This window comes from Suillus bovinus, assembly GCF_016758785.1.
Source record: "Suillus bovinus strain UH-Sbo-P2 chromosome Unknown EDB93scaffold_30, whole genome shotgun sequence".
NCBI lineage: Eukaryota > Fungi > Basidiomycota > Agaricomycetes > Boletales > Suillaceae > Suillus > Suillus bovinus.
The window spans coordinates 347,017-362,519 of NW_024542086.1; the positions used below are offsets into that span (position 1 = coordinate 347,017).

Sequence of the window (15,503 nt, forward strand, 5' to 3'; positions counted from 1 at the left end):
ATACAGAACAACCAATTTGTTTTAAATCTTTATACATAATTAATTTAATAAAATGGGCTAGTAGAGTGATTTACTATGGTCAAGTATGAACTTATAGATGCATTTATTTTTTTATATTTTAACGGTTAAATCTGTTTGTACTCACGGGTATCTAGGCGTTATCCTCGCATGTATCGCCTTATCCCAATATCCGAAAAGGGAGGGAAACAAATAGTTCAATTAACGCAGGTTGCCGAGCTTAGGTACAGGTACGCTCCCTCCGGACTATTGGTTATTTTTGGTTGACCGAAATTAACCGTGATCACCCTTGCAGTAGGTACTGTGTCGTGATTGTGGACAAACATTTAGGCCTTCAGACAACGTGCATACTAGCACCAAAAGAGTGAGGTGACTCTCAAAGTAACGACCAACGCAACTCCAACACGACTGTACAGCGGCTGAAATCAAACTCCGACTCGCGCGAATCGAGTCCGGGGTTGCGTCAGAAATAAATTGATTGATTTCGACTCTAGATTACATAAATAACCTGGGCTCACGGTGTAGGCATGGGTATACAACGCACTAAAAATATGCATCAGGTGCTCACAGCTGGTGACACTACCAGGACATCGCGGGAGACTACTAGTAGTTTGTGAGATTGTTCGACTGGCAAACTGTTTGGAACGGTACCGTGAAGAAAGTCTCCTCAGTGAACGTTTTGTCTCGACTTACCAAGTGACAATGATCAGGGAGTTAGACGCCTCGTGCCTAACACGTTTGTACATCTATTCTTCGTGAACGTCACCTTACGTGGATTAGCCCTTTGTGGGACCTTGTCTAGTACGACGTTATACAAGGGCGGCATGCTCAGTCGCTAGCAATTTTCGGTTCCCTTCATGCCCTCACTCATTGGCAATGTTAACGTGGCCATTCGCCTCACTTCCAGCATTATTAGCGATGTAACAAATTCTAGCGCAGCAACAACTCCTACCACAAATACCGAACATGCTGCAGCAATCTCCATCCCAGCAGTCGTCGGCGGTACTGCCGCGGGGATTGCGCTTGCAGTGGCAGTGACAATTGGATGGAAATGGTGGTCATTGATCGTCAGACAACCCAACAAAAAGTGCCGCTCGCGAAGGGTATGCTCCATGTAATTCTCCACCTTATGTCATCTTTGTCATTCATTGTGCTCAACAGCAAAATGTTCTCAGGAGACATACTCCAAACAAACCAAACGAGGCAGGTGGCCCCTCGAGCAGTCCGGACGGTACAGACGGGAAGAAGAGTTTTGCACATCCATCGCCAAACACACTAGCCGCTATATCACCTCCCACACCTCCCTCCTTGAGCATGGCTGCACCACCCCCAATAAAACCCCCACGGAATCCAGCTCGTGCTTTGCGACGTCCTTCGGGCCAATTCAAGGAGAGTCTCGCACGTGGAAGCAGGTCATCATTTGCCTGGGCTTCAAACAGGTTGTCTCATAAATCAAGCATCAGCACTGCTTCAATATATTCTCAGGCCACCCAGACTTATGAGGATCACCAAGTGCGCGTGCCTGCAGCTGTCATAACAGCAGCTTTAGGTGGCACTAGACACCTTTCAAGACTTGGTCATAGTTCCGACCCCTACACCATTGGTGAAGAGCAGACAGAGTTGGTAGTTCCTAGCTCAAGGCTGCAGCACGTCAATGCAAACATTGCCCAATTACACCGGGTTTCAAATATCAGTGCCGGGTCATTGTGCTTGCAGCAGGGGGCACAAACAACAGATTCGATTGGAGTAGCATATGGGGGTGAAGAATCATGATGAACCATGAAAGGCTTGGTGCTGCCAAGGGACTTTTGGACTAAATATTTCAGAGGGTGAATGATTGGATCATGGAATCAATGGTACTACCCATAGCATAGAATTTACATACTACTGGTCTCTCCTATGAAATATCTCATGGACCGTGCTATAAGTGTCCTGGGTCTTGGCTCTTGACAGTCCCTACCGAAGAGAAGCGAGATGTTGCTGGCAGGTGTATGCAGGACAGTGAGTTGGGAACCGAACCTCAGGATCAGTTTGCTTACCGATTCCGCTTGAGCTACACTAGCGTTAAATTCCCGTACTTCTCGCCAGCAGTCCAGGGGCGCAGTAGGATTTTGCCTATGGAAGTGACAAATGAGTGACCTCAGGACGATGAAATTAACAGGTGACATAGGCCCACCTATAGCATAATACTACTGCTTCACCGCTTTCCTTGACCGCAGGATAATCCCTAAGCTGCCTCCTGGCCTGGAACCTGTCCACCTTAGTACGAATCTCTTCAAGATCCCCCATCAACATCGTGCTATTCTTGATATCGCCCTCGGCGACTTCTCCGCCTGCCAAGGACTTCTCCCGGTCAATGTTCTCCCTTTCAAGAGCGAGTTCAATTTCCTTCTGTACACTTTGCTCTTCCGCTTGTAGATGCTGCAGCTCCGCTTGTATGCGAGAACGGACGTGGGCATCAAGTGTAGATTGCCGTTCTGGCGAGGTGTCGGGTGACATTGAAAGATCTGAAAGGTGGTTCACGACATCCTGCGAAAACTTGACATTACACACACAACTTCAGGAGACTAGCCTTTAGGATAGGAAGGAGACCAAACCTGTATGGGCGTCTCATTGTAAAAGACCTTTTCTTCTGTGTCCGCTTTGGACTGGCCAGCGCCCATGATTGACAAGGATTTCAGGATATTTCAGTATTATTAGCGCTTAATTTTTTATGGCGTTTCGGACTTTCAACTTGGGCCAACGGAAGCTCAGCAAGTTTTAAATGTAGATTACTATCGACAAACTATCGATAGTAGCTCCAACTCTTGTCAGCGCAACACCTTCAACATGCTACCGCACAACAGTAGAACGACAAAATTGACTGACCACCAGAACCAGCGCCATCCACACCAAATCAACCTGCAGCATACTTATGTTGGTATTTATGACCATAGTCAAGTAGCCTTCACCAGTTGACTGAGTACAGAATCACAGAGGAGAAATTTGACTCACCAATCTGGTTCTATTTCTGAGAGTACCCTTATCCTAACAAAATATGAAGTTTACGGCCCCTTCATACAAGTAACTAGACATACTGTGTTCTCTTGGTTTCTTCCACTTCGTGGAAGACCACCCATCCACTCCGCGGCTTCCGAGTGAAAAGCACAGATGTCGGGTGAACGTACAGAGTCTGCTTGAGTGAATAGTGAATGTCGCACATTTAGTAGCATTGCTTACCTTGTTTCCCTTCACCGACCGGTACGTTCCATCTGCAACCCATCGGGCACCGTTGCGCCAATACCCACTGACCAAACATTGCCGAAGCCGTTTAGCATCACCTTCGCAGCTTTGGAGTGGTAAGTTAAAGCGAATCATGTATTTCTTCAACTGGGACCGAATCGACACCGCTCTAGACATGGCACGGAAGTTGAGAGCATGAGCTTTACACCATGATAAAGATCGTCCGTATTTAGTAAAAGCATTATATGCTACTAAACGTAAGCAATCAACTTTTGGGTGTAACGAGAAAATACCATTTAAAAGGGTCAAATGGTCCTGGACCAATATTGTCAGCTTGTTGAATCGAGGCGAACCAAGAGGAGACATACGCCTTCCTCGGCCGTGAATTTTCGTCTCTCTAGTTCTGCAATTGCTCCGGGAGCACCATCAGGTATGACAAATGCATCCTATAGGGTAAACAGGTGAATACGATCGTAACATCAATTCAACGAGGCACTCACTTGTATTGAAATCATGGAAGCAATTGTAAGAATTTCTTCACCGCAATGGAAGTCCTTCGATGTGAAAAGCTGCCTGCGCATCAAGGCATGCGACAAAAGTAGATACTGGTAGAAAAACGCACCATTCTAGCTATATTGACCTCGATGGGGCATTCTGCAACTTGTTCGCCGATCGGAGTAAGGACGCCATCGTCGCCAGTCATTCCTGCAGCAAAGAGCCCTTCGAGCGCGCGGAGAATGCTTTCTGCTGGAGGTGCCGATACCCATTCAAACTTCATCAGGTCATCTATACCTAGGGACTTCAGCTGCAGAATCGGAGTGGTCATATCAGTGCGAGTAATCTCAGGCGGCGTGCTTGTAGGCAGAGAGGCGAAAGCGGATTCGGGATATAATCGATAGCAAATTCCTGGCGAGGTACGTCCGGCGCGACCAGCCCTCTGTATAGCAGATGCTTGGGAAACAGGAACTGTCGACAGTGAGGCAAGGAAAGTAGTTGGATTGTATGTCCGTATCTGGAGCCTATAAGAACGCGATCCCAAAGGTAATGAAACTTACTTTGACGAACCCGCTGTCAACAACAAACTTCACCCCATCGATGGTAACGCTGGCCTAATTGCATCATAAGATGCCAAGTTGCCAAAAATGGCGCGACTCACTTCAGCGATGTTTGTGGCGGCGATAACCTTTCGCGTCCCTCGTTCTGCAAGATTAAAAACCCTGAGCTGTTCTTCCGTGCTTAAGCCAGCGTGCAGTGCAAGTGGAATTATCTGTGTGGCTCCTCGCGGAAGTCTAGAAAACATCAAAGTTTGCACGAGCATGAAGAAATACACGAGGAAACAGAACGCGCACGTAGGAAGAAGTTCTGTGAGTTCCTCTAAGCATCTTTCTATTTCTTCACGTCCCGTCAGGAATATCAAAATGTCACCAGAATCGTGCTGCGTGATAGGGGGTGCTGTGGTAAGGGCAAGGAGGGCCAGGGGCCAGGGGACGCACCTGCAGGTTAACGTTCCAAGCAACTTCCACTGCCTTCCTCACATAGTTTGAAGGGGACTCTTGAAGGTAAGCAACCTCAACAGGAAACATACGCCCTTCCAGACTAACAATAGTGGCGTCGTCTGGATGTGCCCCCGAAGTGAAGTATTCTAAGAATGATCTAGCATCCAGCGTAGCTGATGACACTATCAACCGAAGCGATGGGCGCTTGCGCCTAATTCTGCGAATTGCGCCATTTGAGCTAAGTACCCAAGGAAAAAGATTAAAGCATATTTGACTGACTTCTTCAAGACACCCAACAGTAGATCTGTGTAAAGACTTCGTTCATGCGCCTCGTCAATCTGGTAATGCACTGAGTATATGTCAACAAAAGTAATGCAGTACTGACCATAATCACGCTGTAGCGCGAAAGGAGAGGGTCAATCAGTGTCTCTCGAAAGAGCATGCCATCAGTCATGTAGCATATCCGGGTTCGCTCCTTGTCGGTGACATCTTCAAAGCGAATAGTATATCCAACCTATAAAATGTTCGTGAGCGATGCAGAGACAAATCAGCTTAGTGACGTACCTCATCTCCAAGTAGGGTACCAACTTCTGTTGCGACCCTGATAGCGACAGACGTTGCTGCGACGCGTCGTGGTTGGGTGCAGGCAATAATATTACCTTCTGACGCCCATCCAGATTCTAGGAGATACTGAGGTAGTTCTCAGCCTGGAGTGAGATGGAATTGGGATTATCCGTGAAACTTGATGATTGCTCACGAGTTGTTTTTCCTGACCCTGTTTGACCGACAACGATTGTGACACCATACTTTTCTATGCAATGCAAAAGTTTTTTTCCTGGAAAATAGAGTTAGGTAGTGGTCAAAAAACAATGATAGTGAGTGAACATACGGTGTTGCCAAATGGGCAATTGTTCACGCTGCGCTTGTATAGAAAGGGCGCCATACGAAGGTGCAGATTGAACAACATTTCCTTCCTCTTCTGTTGCCCTGTCATGTGTGCTTCCAGGTCCAGCAGTTCCTGGCTTCCAGAACGCCAAGGTGGACATGATGGTTGGCGAGAGCTGTGGTCCAAGTATAGCGATAGATGGTTGTTTGGATCTAAAGGCTTTGCGCGCACTGGACAAACAACCACTAATAACGCTCGTTTGATCACTTACCATTAGTCGGTGTTAGCTTCCCTTCCTGCAAATGGATGCCAGAGAAGATCTACCTAAAATATCTGTGGAGACAAAACAGGACTGGCGACGTCTTCAGCGAAATATATCAACTGCTTTCCTTGATAGATTGGACTTAGAACTTGAATCTCAGGGTGTCAGCCAAGACAGGGACATATTTCTGCCTCACATGAATCAAGTGAGTAATGCACTTTTATTCAAACACGATATTCTGAAATCTGTCAGTTTCTTGACACACTTTTTGCGATAACTAGACCAAATCTCCGTATCAACGGTCGCACTACCGAAGAACCATATGATGACGACGAAGGTGAGGGCTACACGCTTGACAATGAATCAATTTTGCTTATAAATGGTAGAGATGGAGCCTTTTGATGAAGCTCTTGATCGACATATCTGGTCGCTTTCCGATCAGCGACTGAAGTGGGATAGGGAAATTGGAGGTAGCCGTCGGACGCGTCCCATCGAAGTCGAAGCCATAATTCAGGGGTTATACACTCAGCATCGTGGTGTTGACATGAATATCGATGCGAATCAGGAATTATATCTTTCAGATCTGGATGGTACGTGTAGCCATTGAATGGGGAACATACCTAACCGACCAATAGGCAGCCAACTTGATCCTGTGATAGAAGAGACTTTCGTCAATGCTGTTACTATGTCGGCTCAGCTTTCTCAGGTAAAGTTCTTTCAATGCCCAATTCACTGTATTGATAGTCTCTGCAGTCTATTTCTATGCAGTGTGAGCGGGCAAATAGATTTTTTGCTGTTTCGACCGAGGTCAAGGCACTGAAACCTTGATACCTACACACACGCGACGCTAACATAATACGAGCACTATCATCATGATCCCCTGAATCCACCTCTTCCACCTCGAGGTGCAAAACCTCCACTGCTACCACGACCACTTCCTCCTCTGAAGCCTCCCCTGAAACCGCCCCGGTCGCCACCAAAGCCACCTCTTACCCCACCCCTGCTAGCCCCTCGTCCTCCCCGTCCTCGTCCCCCAGGAGCACCCCGTCCCCGTGGCCCAGTGCCCCTTGCGGTACCGCGCCCACGTTCTGAAGATGATCTACATTGAAATCGGAAGAATTTACAAAAGAGGAGAATACGTACTTGTTACACCTAGAGAATAAGGATTAGGTACAGAAGTGGAAAGGCTCATAGAATATAGCATACCTGCAACTTTTGGTTTGGGGAGGAATCGCTCAATGGGTAGCAATTTATCACCTCCGATATATACTTTATCTCCTTGCTTGAAGCTGTTCGCAACCATACCTTCTCCCATTTTGACTGAGAAATAAACTTCATTGATAGGGCCCAGGATCTCGTCAACCTTGCCGATCACAGATTTGTTTTGGAGGTAAATGGGGGCGTTGAAGTAGGGAACCCTGTCTGATATGAGAGAGGAGCACAACATTTCATCCTCTACGGCATGCATGAATGTCCCCATTTCTGAAAAACGGCGTGTAACGCGAAATTGTAAAGGTAATAGATATCTTACCTACGACTGTAGCCGGAGGACCAAAATCACGTTGCTGGAATCCTCCACGTCCCCCACCGCGTCCTAGAAGAATGAGCCAAAATAGACATTTGATAAGAATTATAGGCGTACCTCCCCCTCTGCTAAAACCTCTTGCTCCTCGACTCATGGTCACTGTACGAGGAATAAAAACGATGGGATTATATAAGCAGCTAGAAGTTCGTCAGTAAAAAGTTACAGCCGGGTTGGCACCAAAGGCAGCCTCCTTTGACAAACTTTCAAATTCAATGAGCTTATTCTTTCGTCACTCGCCCAGCGTAGAAGACGAGTTCACTCTCGAAGATTTTCCAAGCAAGACTGATAGCGATACCGTGTTCCTGAGCTCCCGATTGTGGGCATATTTGTCTACACCACAGGCTTCACGTGTTCTCGTCCTGATATCTTCGGGCGACTCAATCGCAACCGTATCAACATCCCAAGACTCGGAATGCTTGACTTGTTGGGCGAACGAGGATCCTGATGTGCGTCCATTAAATATGTCATGTTTTGTTCCACCTGCTTATTGTCATAAGATCGAGTGCATCACAGTTCCATCTCACTGGCCAGACCTGTATCCTCATATTTTTGGATCATTCAATGGCCGGCGGAAACTGCACCTGTCCCGTGCAGAAGACGTCTCACTTTCCGAAGTGGTATTGACAGCCCAAACCCCCGATGCATACATCTTTGCATTGTCCCACGGTTCTGCCCTTGAGGAATGGCTTTTCCACTCATCGCCAATCATTCGAACTGGCGAAGAATTACACCTTCCCCGAACTTCATTTCTCTCAAATGGCGACGCTTCTGAAGCACTGCCCTCGGCGCCCGGTTCGCATCGCTACAAAATTGATGTCACATATCCATACTCTCAAGGGGTTGTGGAGCGCAATGTCACGCAGTTTGTGGTCGCGTGTTTCGACGAAGAAGCAGAAATCGGAGGAGGTACATCGGCTGTTGGCATATACTCATCTGATGCTGAGATAGCTTCGGAACCACTTGAGATCAGCGAATCTTTTCTTATCAGTGCTGCACTTCCAGCAACCATGGCTCAACATAAGGGTCCTTATGAGGGCGAGTGTGTGTCTGCCAGTTTGAATGCCTTGCTCACGTAAATGAATGCTGCAGCCGCCGCGACGAATGCCTATTTTTGTCTTCAACCAATTTCGCGAGGGACTGCAGATGTCCTTAACCATGATGTCGCTTTGTACTTGCGAACCTCTGATTTTCGTCGGATCGGAGTCCTCGATGGAGACTGGGTATGTTGTTTGCCTTATTTTGCGCGAAACTAAACTTGCTGTCTCAGGCTATCATGAGTGATCTCGAGTCATCCCAGGCGAGGCTAGTGCAGGTGTTTGCGCATGATTACGAATCAGTCCCTTCGTATGTTTTTAATATATGATCTTATTCCAATCTGAAGGGACCGTCAGTGGTGTTGTGAAGGCTTCGCCGTCGCTGATTTCCAACATCCGTGTAGGCTCTTCTAGTCTGGTGTGGATTCGTCCTAGCCCTTTCGGTAATCGTCAACCGGCAATACCAGTGGCTCGTGCTCTTACTCTCTCTCGCATCATATCTCCGTTTTCCACCGGACGCAAGTTTGAGACTCTTTTTCTTCATGAAATACAATCCTACTTCAGTTCCCGTAAACGCTTGGTCCAACCAGGAGATTTAATTAATGTGTTCATTGATACCGACGACGCAGAACTTACTGATAAGCTTGACACTAGCAAGCTCCCAATCTATCGGTGAGCTTAGTCTACACAATATCTGAAGCCTGCCTCATTCTGGCACTAGGCTGTCGAGCGGCAATGCAGTGGTATCCTTCGTCGTGGATAAAGTCGACTACGATCCTACTAGCGGTGTTGATGAGTATTGCAGTTATCCCCAGTTTGCTCGAGGCGACTACGGCTGTTTCGTCGAACCCCAGCATACTAGGATCGTACAACTCGGAATACAACATAAAGACATACTATACCCACCGAGCTGCAATGCACTTCGTGAGGACTTGAGCTTTTGCGGTGTCGAGTACGTGTCGTTGACAAGCGAGTAGAGAACGCTAGTGCCAAACAAGGGGAATCACCTTTCACAATGGATGCAATGATTCGTTTGTTGGACGCGCCTCGATTCAAAGGAGCTGCGGAATTTGGCATATGGCCACGTTTGCTTATTTCAGGAGCTCGAGGATCCGGGAAGTTTACAATGGCCTCTTCTATAGCCCGACGCCTTGGAATCCATACTGCGGAAGTACGATCAACTACTGAACATGTACTTCACCATATTCATTCATCTGATCGACAGATCAACTGTTTTGCGATAGTTTCGGACAACGAGACCCATACAGAAGGCGGCTTACGAGCTCGAATTGAAATGGCAATTTCATGCGCACCGTGCGCGATCGTGATTCGACACCTAGATGCGTTGTCTCAGTCTACTCCGGCTTCAGAACTGGGAAAAGGTGTGCAGACATCAGTGTGACATCTTCTTCTTAACCAATACCATAGGTACTACAATGTCTCATGCGCTGAACGATTGCCTAATGGACGTCGAAGCCCATATGCAATCCACGGGCAGCCAGATTTTCGTTATCGCAACTGCGAGTGACACATCTAAGGTTCCTGCCATCCTCCTCTCGCGCTTTACAAACGAATTTGTGCTAAAGGTGGGACCGCTGTTGATTGTTCACATAGACGCGCTGGATAACCTTCGTTGTACCTCTCACAGGCTCCGACTGAGGCAGAACGATTGAGCATAATATATCATTGTATGATTGATGTCAAACTGGCTTCTGATGTTTCAGTGGCTTCTTTTGCCACGCAGACTGCTGCACTAGTTGCCATTGATATAGCCGACTTCTTGACACAAGCGGAGGTTATTGCTGCTAGAGAGTCACTGTGCGGTCGAAGCTTTTCAAGTTAATAATCTCGCTGATCACCATGTTTGCAGTAACAGAATTACTTGTCGAACACGGTCCCGTGCGATAGGTATTCGAGCAAATCATGTGGAACTATCGCTTCTGAAGGCGAGGACAACTTTTGCTCAAAACATCGGGACTCCGAAGATCCCTGCCGTCATGTGGGAGGATATCGGTGGGCTGTCGAGAGTAAAGAACGAAATATTGGACACTATCCAACTTCCATTGGAGCACCCTGAATTATTCATAGAAGGGTTAAAGAAGCGTTCAGGTCCATTCATTTTCTAGTCTAGTTACCCAGCTACTGAATTAGGTGCCACACACAGGAATGTTGTTGTACGGACCCCCAGGCACAGGAAAAACGCTGCTTGCGAAGGCAGTGGCAACTTCATGCTCGTTGAACTTCTTTTCAGTGAAAGGACCCGAACTTCTGAACATGTACATCGGAGAATCTGAAGCAAACGTTCGACGAATATTTCAACGTGCGCGTGATGCGAAACCATGCGTCATTTTCTTCGATGAGCTCGACTCTGTGGCACCAAAGCGAGGCAATCAAGGCGACTCGGGCGGTGTTATGGACCGTATCGTAAGTCAACTTCTTGCAGAACTAGATGGCATGTCTGCTGGAAGTGGAGGTGATGTCTTCGTCATCGGAGCTACCAATCGCCCCGACCTACTAGACCCGGCTCTTTTGCGACCTGGAAGGTTTGAAGTCTGACATTATTTTACGTAACAAGCCTTACGTTCTTTCCTTAGGTTTGACCGAATGTTATATCTCGGGGTTAGCCAGACACACGAAGCCCAACTCGACATCCTTCGTGCACTTACAAGAAAATTTAAGCTCGACCGTGATCTCAGTCTCGCAGACATCGCTAAAGAGTGCCCGTTTCACTACACTGGAGCCGACTTCTATGCTTTATGCTCCGATGCAATGTTAAATGCATTAAACAGGAAAGTTGCTGAGCTGGATAGCAAAATAGGTCTGTCGGAACACACGATATATATCACATTCTGACGATACTGAACAGCACAACTCAATAAACAGTCAGAATTTCGACAGCACCAACTGACACCTCAGTACTATCTTACTGAAATTGCTGGATCAGGTGACTTGCACATTTTGGTTACTCAAATGGACTTCATCCGTGCTCTGAATGAACTGGCCCCTAGTGTTAGTGCAGTAGAGATGCAGCACTATGCTACTATTCAGAAGAGATTCATGCAAGAGATAGTGGAGGATATGTAACTGATGGCACTGGATACTACAAATACCTTGTCAGACTATCTGTACTATAATGTGCTCCTGCTCAGTATTGCAGTACTCAAGGAAGCCCATCACAAATTCACTCAGACACATTGGGAATGCATGTGGTGCAAGTCACCAAGATACAACCACATCAATTGCCTTTTTTTTTTAAAAAAAAAATCCAATTTTTGCCCTTTCACAGCAGGGTTAGGAACATTTAAGATAGGTTTTAATGTTATCTGGAATGCAAAGAATATTTGTGGAATTTAAACTAATGTATATATGGACACACATCAGTAAACTACAAATTTGTCCACAGAGATTGGTATTTTCGATAGTTTCTCACAATAATGCACAGCGCTGACAGTGGTCACAGGGCATGCAGCTTCACACATTGTCAGATTGTACAGTAATGCACAGTGCCGACAGAGGCCACAAGATGTATAGCTTCATACTTGTCATCAGATTGCACAGTCATTACAGCTGCTCAAAGCATGCACAATTCGCACAACATACGAAGTGATTTTGAACCAAGTGGACTTAGAGCACTTAGCAAAGACATGACACTGTGTACTACTAGTTAGACTCAAAATTCAACCTCATGCGGAAAAATTTGAGTGCAAAACAAATCTTATACTTGGCAACAGGCGACATGAGCATACTACATATAAAACTTATATATATGGTCCATAAATGTAAGCTATGAGATCAGTAAGAAATGAAGCAATCAATCAAGAACTATCATAGGCTGTTGGTTTTTCATGATTTTCAAGTCAGACGTTCCTGTAATGTTCAGTGTCATAACAATGATACTTGAGATATCATATTGCACCTGCCAAACAAACTTGATTGATCTTGTCCCTGTAATAATGAATGGCTCAGAGGGAGATGAGACCAGCCATGCTTCTTGAAGATTATTCACATACATCCCAGCCCGAGGTCCGTGTCATCTACCTTCTCTTCAATGACTTTTGCTCAGAATTTGAGTAGGCTTGTGAACACCTCATGTTCATGTAGTAGACAATCCGTGAGAGCCTTTTGAGCTAGGAAAACATCATGTTTTGCTCTTACAACATTCATGACCAAGTTGGCTTCTAAATCTGTTGGTTTGTGGATGGACTATTGAAATGTGAAGGTGCTGAGGAACCGATGGAATTTGTCTCACCATAGAATTGACTGCTTCAAGCACATCATATAAGTTGCATATACCATTCAATGGCCCATCACTGCATTCATTGTTAGAGCCAGGATGGGTGGAACCTGAAGAACAGGAAGCACTTGCTGATAACGATTGCAGAGTGGCAATATCAAACTTAAGTGACTCAGGAAACATGAGGAAAGAATGTAATGCTGCAGGTTCTGGATATTGCCGGTTGATTTCTGACTGTGTCTTTCCTTAGTCTGCAATGTAAAGAGTAGATCTGGGCTGGGCTCTACAGAATGTGAGTCCCTAGTCCTGAGAGATGCGAGTATGCTTCGTCCCTAGAGACAACCTAAAGAACTACCTTGATAATGCAAGGGAAGTCTTATACAGTCAGAGAGTAGACAAGATATTGGAAGTAAACCTCTCTAATGTCCGTCCGGAGTTCCGAGACTACGTCTGAAGTACCGAGGTACTTGTCCGATGCGACCAAAAGTCGTCCGAAGCTGCGAAAGTGTTGTCCGAAGTAGCGCGATGCCTTCCGAGGTTTGCGAAAGCTGTCCGAAGGTCAATATATGTCGGTATGTCGATGTATTGAATAACAGTATAAGACTTTGCAAAATGTCCAAAGTCCAGAATGATGCTAATCTATCGGAACTCGAGAATAAACGAAGTGCAAAATTGGCAGCGGTCTAGCCAAACAATCATTCCGAATGAACAAAGATCAATTGCGCAGTTACAATTATACCAAGGTGACTCTACTAATTACGACTTGAAGTACGGGAAGTGAAGTGTAGTATCAGTAGCCAGGGAGCGAGATTATATCCTACTTCCGTGAGAGACCGGAATCCATAGGCGAAACTAGTAGCGAGATAAGCAAGTCTGAACCTATGTAATAAGCCACGAGGCAAGCAGAAATGCAAGTATACATGTGATAAGCCGCGATGCATCCTGTTTATACATATTCCGAGGCTCCAGACAGGATGCCGATGGAATTTATTTGTGTAGCACTAAGACATAGTCAACATATAATTAGAATAAGGGAAAACGCACCAGTGAAGTCAAAAGGATGAGGATAGGACATGGTATGGTAACTCGTGAGGTTCGGACGGGCCTCGGAACACAAGAACTGCCTGCAGAAGGTTCAGACAAGTGCGTGTGGCCTTCGGAAGGTCAAGGGAGATCGGGGAATGGTATGGACGTAGGTGTTGGATTGCCTGGTTCTGAGCCCAGTGTTAGAAGAACTGAGAGTTCAAAGTCAATGCACTTGATATTATTGTGTAAATAAGTGAAGTACTGTACCTGAGAGTTCAAAGTCAATGCACGAAGCATGTAAGACTTGTGAACTCTGCACTATGGGCGAGTCTATGTAAACAAATATAAACAATTCCTAGTATGGTATGTGTCCTCAAGTGCTTAGAGGTGTCCTCAAAGTGTCCTCGAAGTCCTCGAAGTCCTCGAAGTTATCTACTAATATAGTAATGTCCTTGAAGTGTCCTCAAAGTCCTTCGAAGTCTTAGAAGTCTTCGACCTATCTAGTGTGAAGTCACCACACAACTAACACTACCGAACACCAAATGCCAAGTTCTGACTACCAAAATTTGAGTGAAGCGTGCTGAGATCCGAGCCCCGGGAGTCAACAAATGAATATCTGATATCCAGCATACTTCCAATGATCTGGTATTTTGGCTCCCTTATCTGATCCTGACTATCTCTACCCCCTTTAACACCAACCTCTGGGTGTCCAGCATTCAGCTTCTGATTTCCCAAGATTGACTTCATCATGAATAGTTCTTCCACTTCTGCAATTCAAATAAGCCTCTGGTGCACTTGGGCCCTGACAGTCACTCACGAGGCATCTGAATATACTGCACAGAAATTCAATGCAGAGAAGACAGGAGGAGACCCGGTGATACCTTCTCCTAACCTAGACACTGATCTAGTGATGGCCTGCAATTGATTGGTAGATCGCCTCATAAAGGCATATAAAAATCCGAGTGGGTCTTCCTGCAGATTCGGAAAATTCATTTGATCATTCAAATTCCTTCATCACAGTTCAGATGAACATCGACATTGCAAGATATAGCAAATTGATCTCCCCAAAGAACACTGGGCACAATGAGGAGAAAGAGGAGAAGTTGCTTAAGAGATGTCCTCCCAGCCATGAGGGGACAAGGTTTGTGGACATACCCGCCACCATTCTAGATGTGTCTGGCACCATCATCGCATGGTACCTCCCAGACACCCTGACAGCCGAAACACAGGTGTGTGATATACATTGTTACTCAATATATATTAAATACCAAATGGTAACCACAGAAGGAAATTTGGGCAGCCACCAACTTGCTGTCTCCGAGTCTGGAAAGAAGTGTGAAGGTCAATGGGAATTGGTGAACCAATCCGGAGTGGTTCAAACACCGCTCAGAAGATGTTGGTTTACCTGCTGGATGCATCAATTTATCTCTGGCATGGTTTCAACAGGGGCACAAGGTAGGATTTGATAGGATGATGATTTTGGTAGTTGAGCTCACCAATCCCATAGAATCTATCAGACCCAGAGGTATCTGCATCATTAAAGGGACCATTGTCCAAGGGAATCCTGAACGCCATTGTGAGGCCGGCAGCCATCACATCAGTGGCACTCAGGATCATGCATCCGGAGCAGTACTGGGCAGGGTTACAAACATTTTCAAGCCTCGGAGAAAAGGCAGAAAGCAAGGAACTGCCAAGAATGTCCGAGATCCTCCAGTACTGGGCATCCGTGTTTAACATGTT

The 15,503-nt window shown here is 46.1% G+C and overlaps 6 protein-coding genes across 6 annotated transcripts; 3 read left to right on the top strand and 3 right to left on the bottom strand.

Moving 5' to 3' along the window:
• Positions 1 to 875: 875 nt before the first annotated feature.
• EDB93DRAFT_1250762 (uncharacterized protein) lies at positions 876 to 1,791 on the top strand (the record flags this gene model as incomplete). Its single annotated transcript, XM_041453054.1, has 2 exons — positions 876 to 1,121; positions 1,180 to 1,791. The coding sequence occupies 2 exons, from the start codon at positions 876 to 878 to the stop codon at positions 1,789 to 1,791; spliced, it is 858 nt and encodes a 285-aa protein (XP_041307491.1).
• A 127-nt stretch (positions 1,792 to 1,918) lies between these two features.
• EDB93DRAFT_460720 (uncharacterized protein) lies at positions 1,919 to 2,766 on the bottom strand. Its single transcript, XM_041456458.1, has 4 exons — positions 2,616 to 2,766; positions 2,195 to 2,547; positions 2,058 to 2,133; positions 1,919 to 1,998 (listed from the first exon to the last, which is right to left on the bottom strand). The coding sequence occupies exons 1-4, from the start codon at positions 2,679 to 2,681 to the stop codon at positions 1,975 to 1,977; spliced, it is 519 nt and encodes a 172-aa protein (XP_041307492.1). The 5' UTR covers positions 2,682 to 2,766; the 3' UTR covers positions 1,919 to 1,974.
• Positions 2,753 to 5,852, bottom strand: EDB93DRAFT_1148381 (P-loop containing nucleoside triphosphate hydrolase protein). The gene is made up of 17 exons (XM_041449571.1): positions 5,626 to 5,852; positions 5,494 to 5,571; positions 5,301 to 5,437; positions 5,122 to 5,250; positions 5,016 to 5,074; positions 4,734 to 4,953; positions 4,590 to 4,675; positions 4,397 to 4,529; positions 4,296 to 4,349; positions 3,863 to 4,252; positions 3,741 to 3,809; positions 3,609 to 3,686; positions 3,534 to 3,555; positions 3,238 to 3,488; positions 3,096 to 3,190; positions 3,013 to 3,045; positions 2,753 to 2,963 (listed from the first exon to the last, which is right to left on the bottom strand). Exons 1-17 carry the CDS (start codon positions 5,780 to 5,782, stop codon positions 2,915 to 2,917), a joined length of 2,040 nt encoding a protein of 679 aa, XP_041307493.1. The 5' UTR covers positions 5,783 to 5,852; the 3' UTR covers positions 2,753 to 2,914.
• A 72-nt stretch (positions 5,853 to 5,924) lies between these two features.
• On the top strand, positions 5,925 to 6,712 carry EDB93DRAFT_1250765 (uncharacterized protein; the record flags this gene model as incomplete). The annotated part of the gene is made up of 5 exons (XM_041453055.1): positions 5,925 to 6,089; positions 6,137 to 6,221; positions 6,271 to 6,474; positions 6,520 to 6,590; positions 6,638 to 6,712. The coding sequence occupies 5 exons, from the start codon at positions 5,925 to 5,927 to the stop codon at positions 6,710 to 6,712; spliced, it is 600 nt and encodes a 199-aa protein (XP_041307494.1).
• On the bottom strand, positions 6,568 to 7,607 carry EDB93DRAFT_1148395 (Gar1/Naf1 RNA binding region-domain-containing protein). Its single transcript, XM_041449572.1, has 5 exons — positions 7,527 to 7,607; positions 7,416 to 7,478; positions 7,091 to 7,366; positions 7,028 to 7,036; positions 6,568 to 6,972 (listed from the first exon to the last, which is right to left on the bottom strand). The coding sequence occupies exons 1-5, from the start codon at positions 7,561 to 7,563 to the stop codon at positions 6,755 to 6,757; spliced, it is 603 nt and encodes a 200-aa protein (XP_041307495.1). The 5' UTR covers positions 7,564 to 7,607; the 3' UTR covers positions 6,568 to 6,754.
• EDB93DRAFT_1148401 (P-loop containing nucleoside triphosphate hydrolase protein) lies at positions 7,608 to 11,767 on the top strand. The gene is made up of 14 exons (XM_041449573.1): positions 7,608 to 7,915; positions 7,967 to 8,504; positions 8,559 to 8,689; positions 8,737 to 8,813; positions 8,861 to 9,175; positions 9,225 to 9,427; positions 9,481 to 9,674; positions 9,729 to 9,885; positions 9,932 to 10,089; positions 10,152 to 10,321; positions 10,374 to 10,612; positions 10,668 to 11,046; positions 11,098 to 11,321; positions 11,370 to 11,767. Exons 1-14 carry the CDS (start codon positions 7,682 to 7,684, stop codon positions 11,585 to 11,587), a joined length of 3,237 nt encoding a protein of 1,078 aa, XP_041307496.1. The 5' UTR covers positions 7,608 to 7,681; the 3' UTR covers positions 11,588 to 11,767.
• Positions 11,768 to 15,503: the final 3,736 nt, after the last annotated feature.

Excerpts from the sequence above, each read along its gene's own strand:
- EDB93DRAFT_460720 (XM_041456458.1), bottom strand. The coding sequence starts at position 2,681 with ATGGGCGCTGGCCAGTCCAAAGCGGACACAGAAGAAAAGGTCTTTTAC. Across the intron at positions 2,548-2,615 it reads ACAATGAGACGCCCATACAG|GATGTCGTGAACCACCTTTC; the intron begins GTTTGGTCTCCT and ends AAGTTTTCGCAG. Across the intron at positions 2,134-2,194 it reads GCAGTAGTATTATGCTATAG|GCAAAATCCTACTGCGCCCC; the intron begins GTGGGCCTATGT and ends TCACTTCCATAG.
- EDB93DRAFT_1148381 (XM_041449571.1), bottom strand. The coding sequence starts at position 5,782 with ATGTCCACCTTGGCGTTCTGGAAGCCAGGAACTGCTGGACCTGGAAGC. Across the intron at positions 5,075-5,121 it reads CGCGCTACAGCGTGATTATG|ATTGACGAGGCGCATGAACG; the intron begins GTCAGTACTGCA and ends GTGCATTACCAG. Across the intron at positions 4,954-5,015 it reads CTGTTGGGTGTCTTGAAGAA|AATTAGGCGCAAGCGCCCAT; the intron begins GTCAGTCAAATA and ends CGCAATTCGCAG.
- EDB93DRAFT_1148395 (XM_041449572.1), bottom strand. The coding sequence starts at position 7,563 with ATGAGTCGAGGAGCAAGAGGTTTTAGCAGAGGGGGAG. Across the intron at positions 7,479-7,526 it reads AGGTTTTAGCAGAGGGGGAG|GACGCGGTGGGGGACGTGGA; the intron begins GTACGCCTATAA and ends TCATTCTTCTAG. Across the intron at positions 7,367-7,415 it reads TCCTCCGGCTACAGTCGTAG|AAATGGGGACATTCATGCAT; the intron begins GTAAGATATCTA and ends GCCGTTTTTCAG.
- EDB93DRAFT_1148401 (XM_041449573.1), top strand. The coding sequence starts at position 7,682 with ATGAGCTTATTCTTTCGTCACTCGCCCAGCGTAGAAGACGAGTTCACT. Across the intron at positions 7,916-7,966 it reads GGGCGAACGAGGATCCTGAT|ATCGAGTGCATCACAGTTCC; the intron begins GTGCGTCCATTA and ends TATTGTCATAAG. Across the intron at positions 9,886-9,931 it reads GGCTTCAGAACTGGGAAAAG|GTACTACAATGTCTCATGCG; the intron begins GTGTGCAGACAT and ends CCAATACCATAG.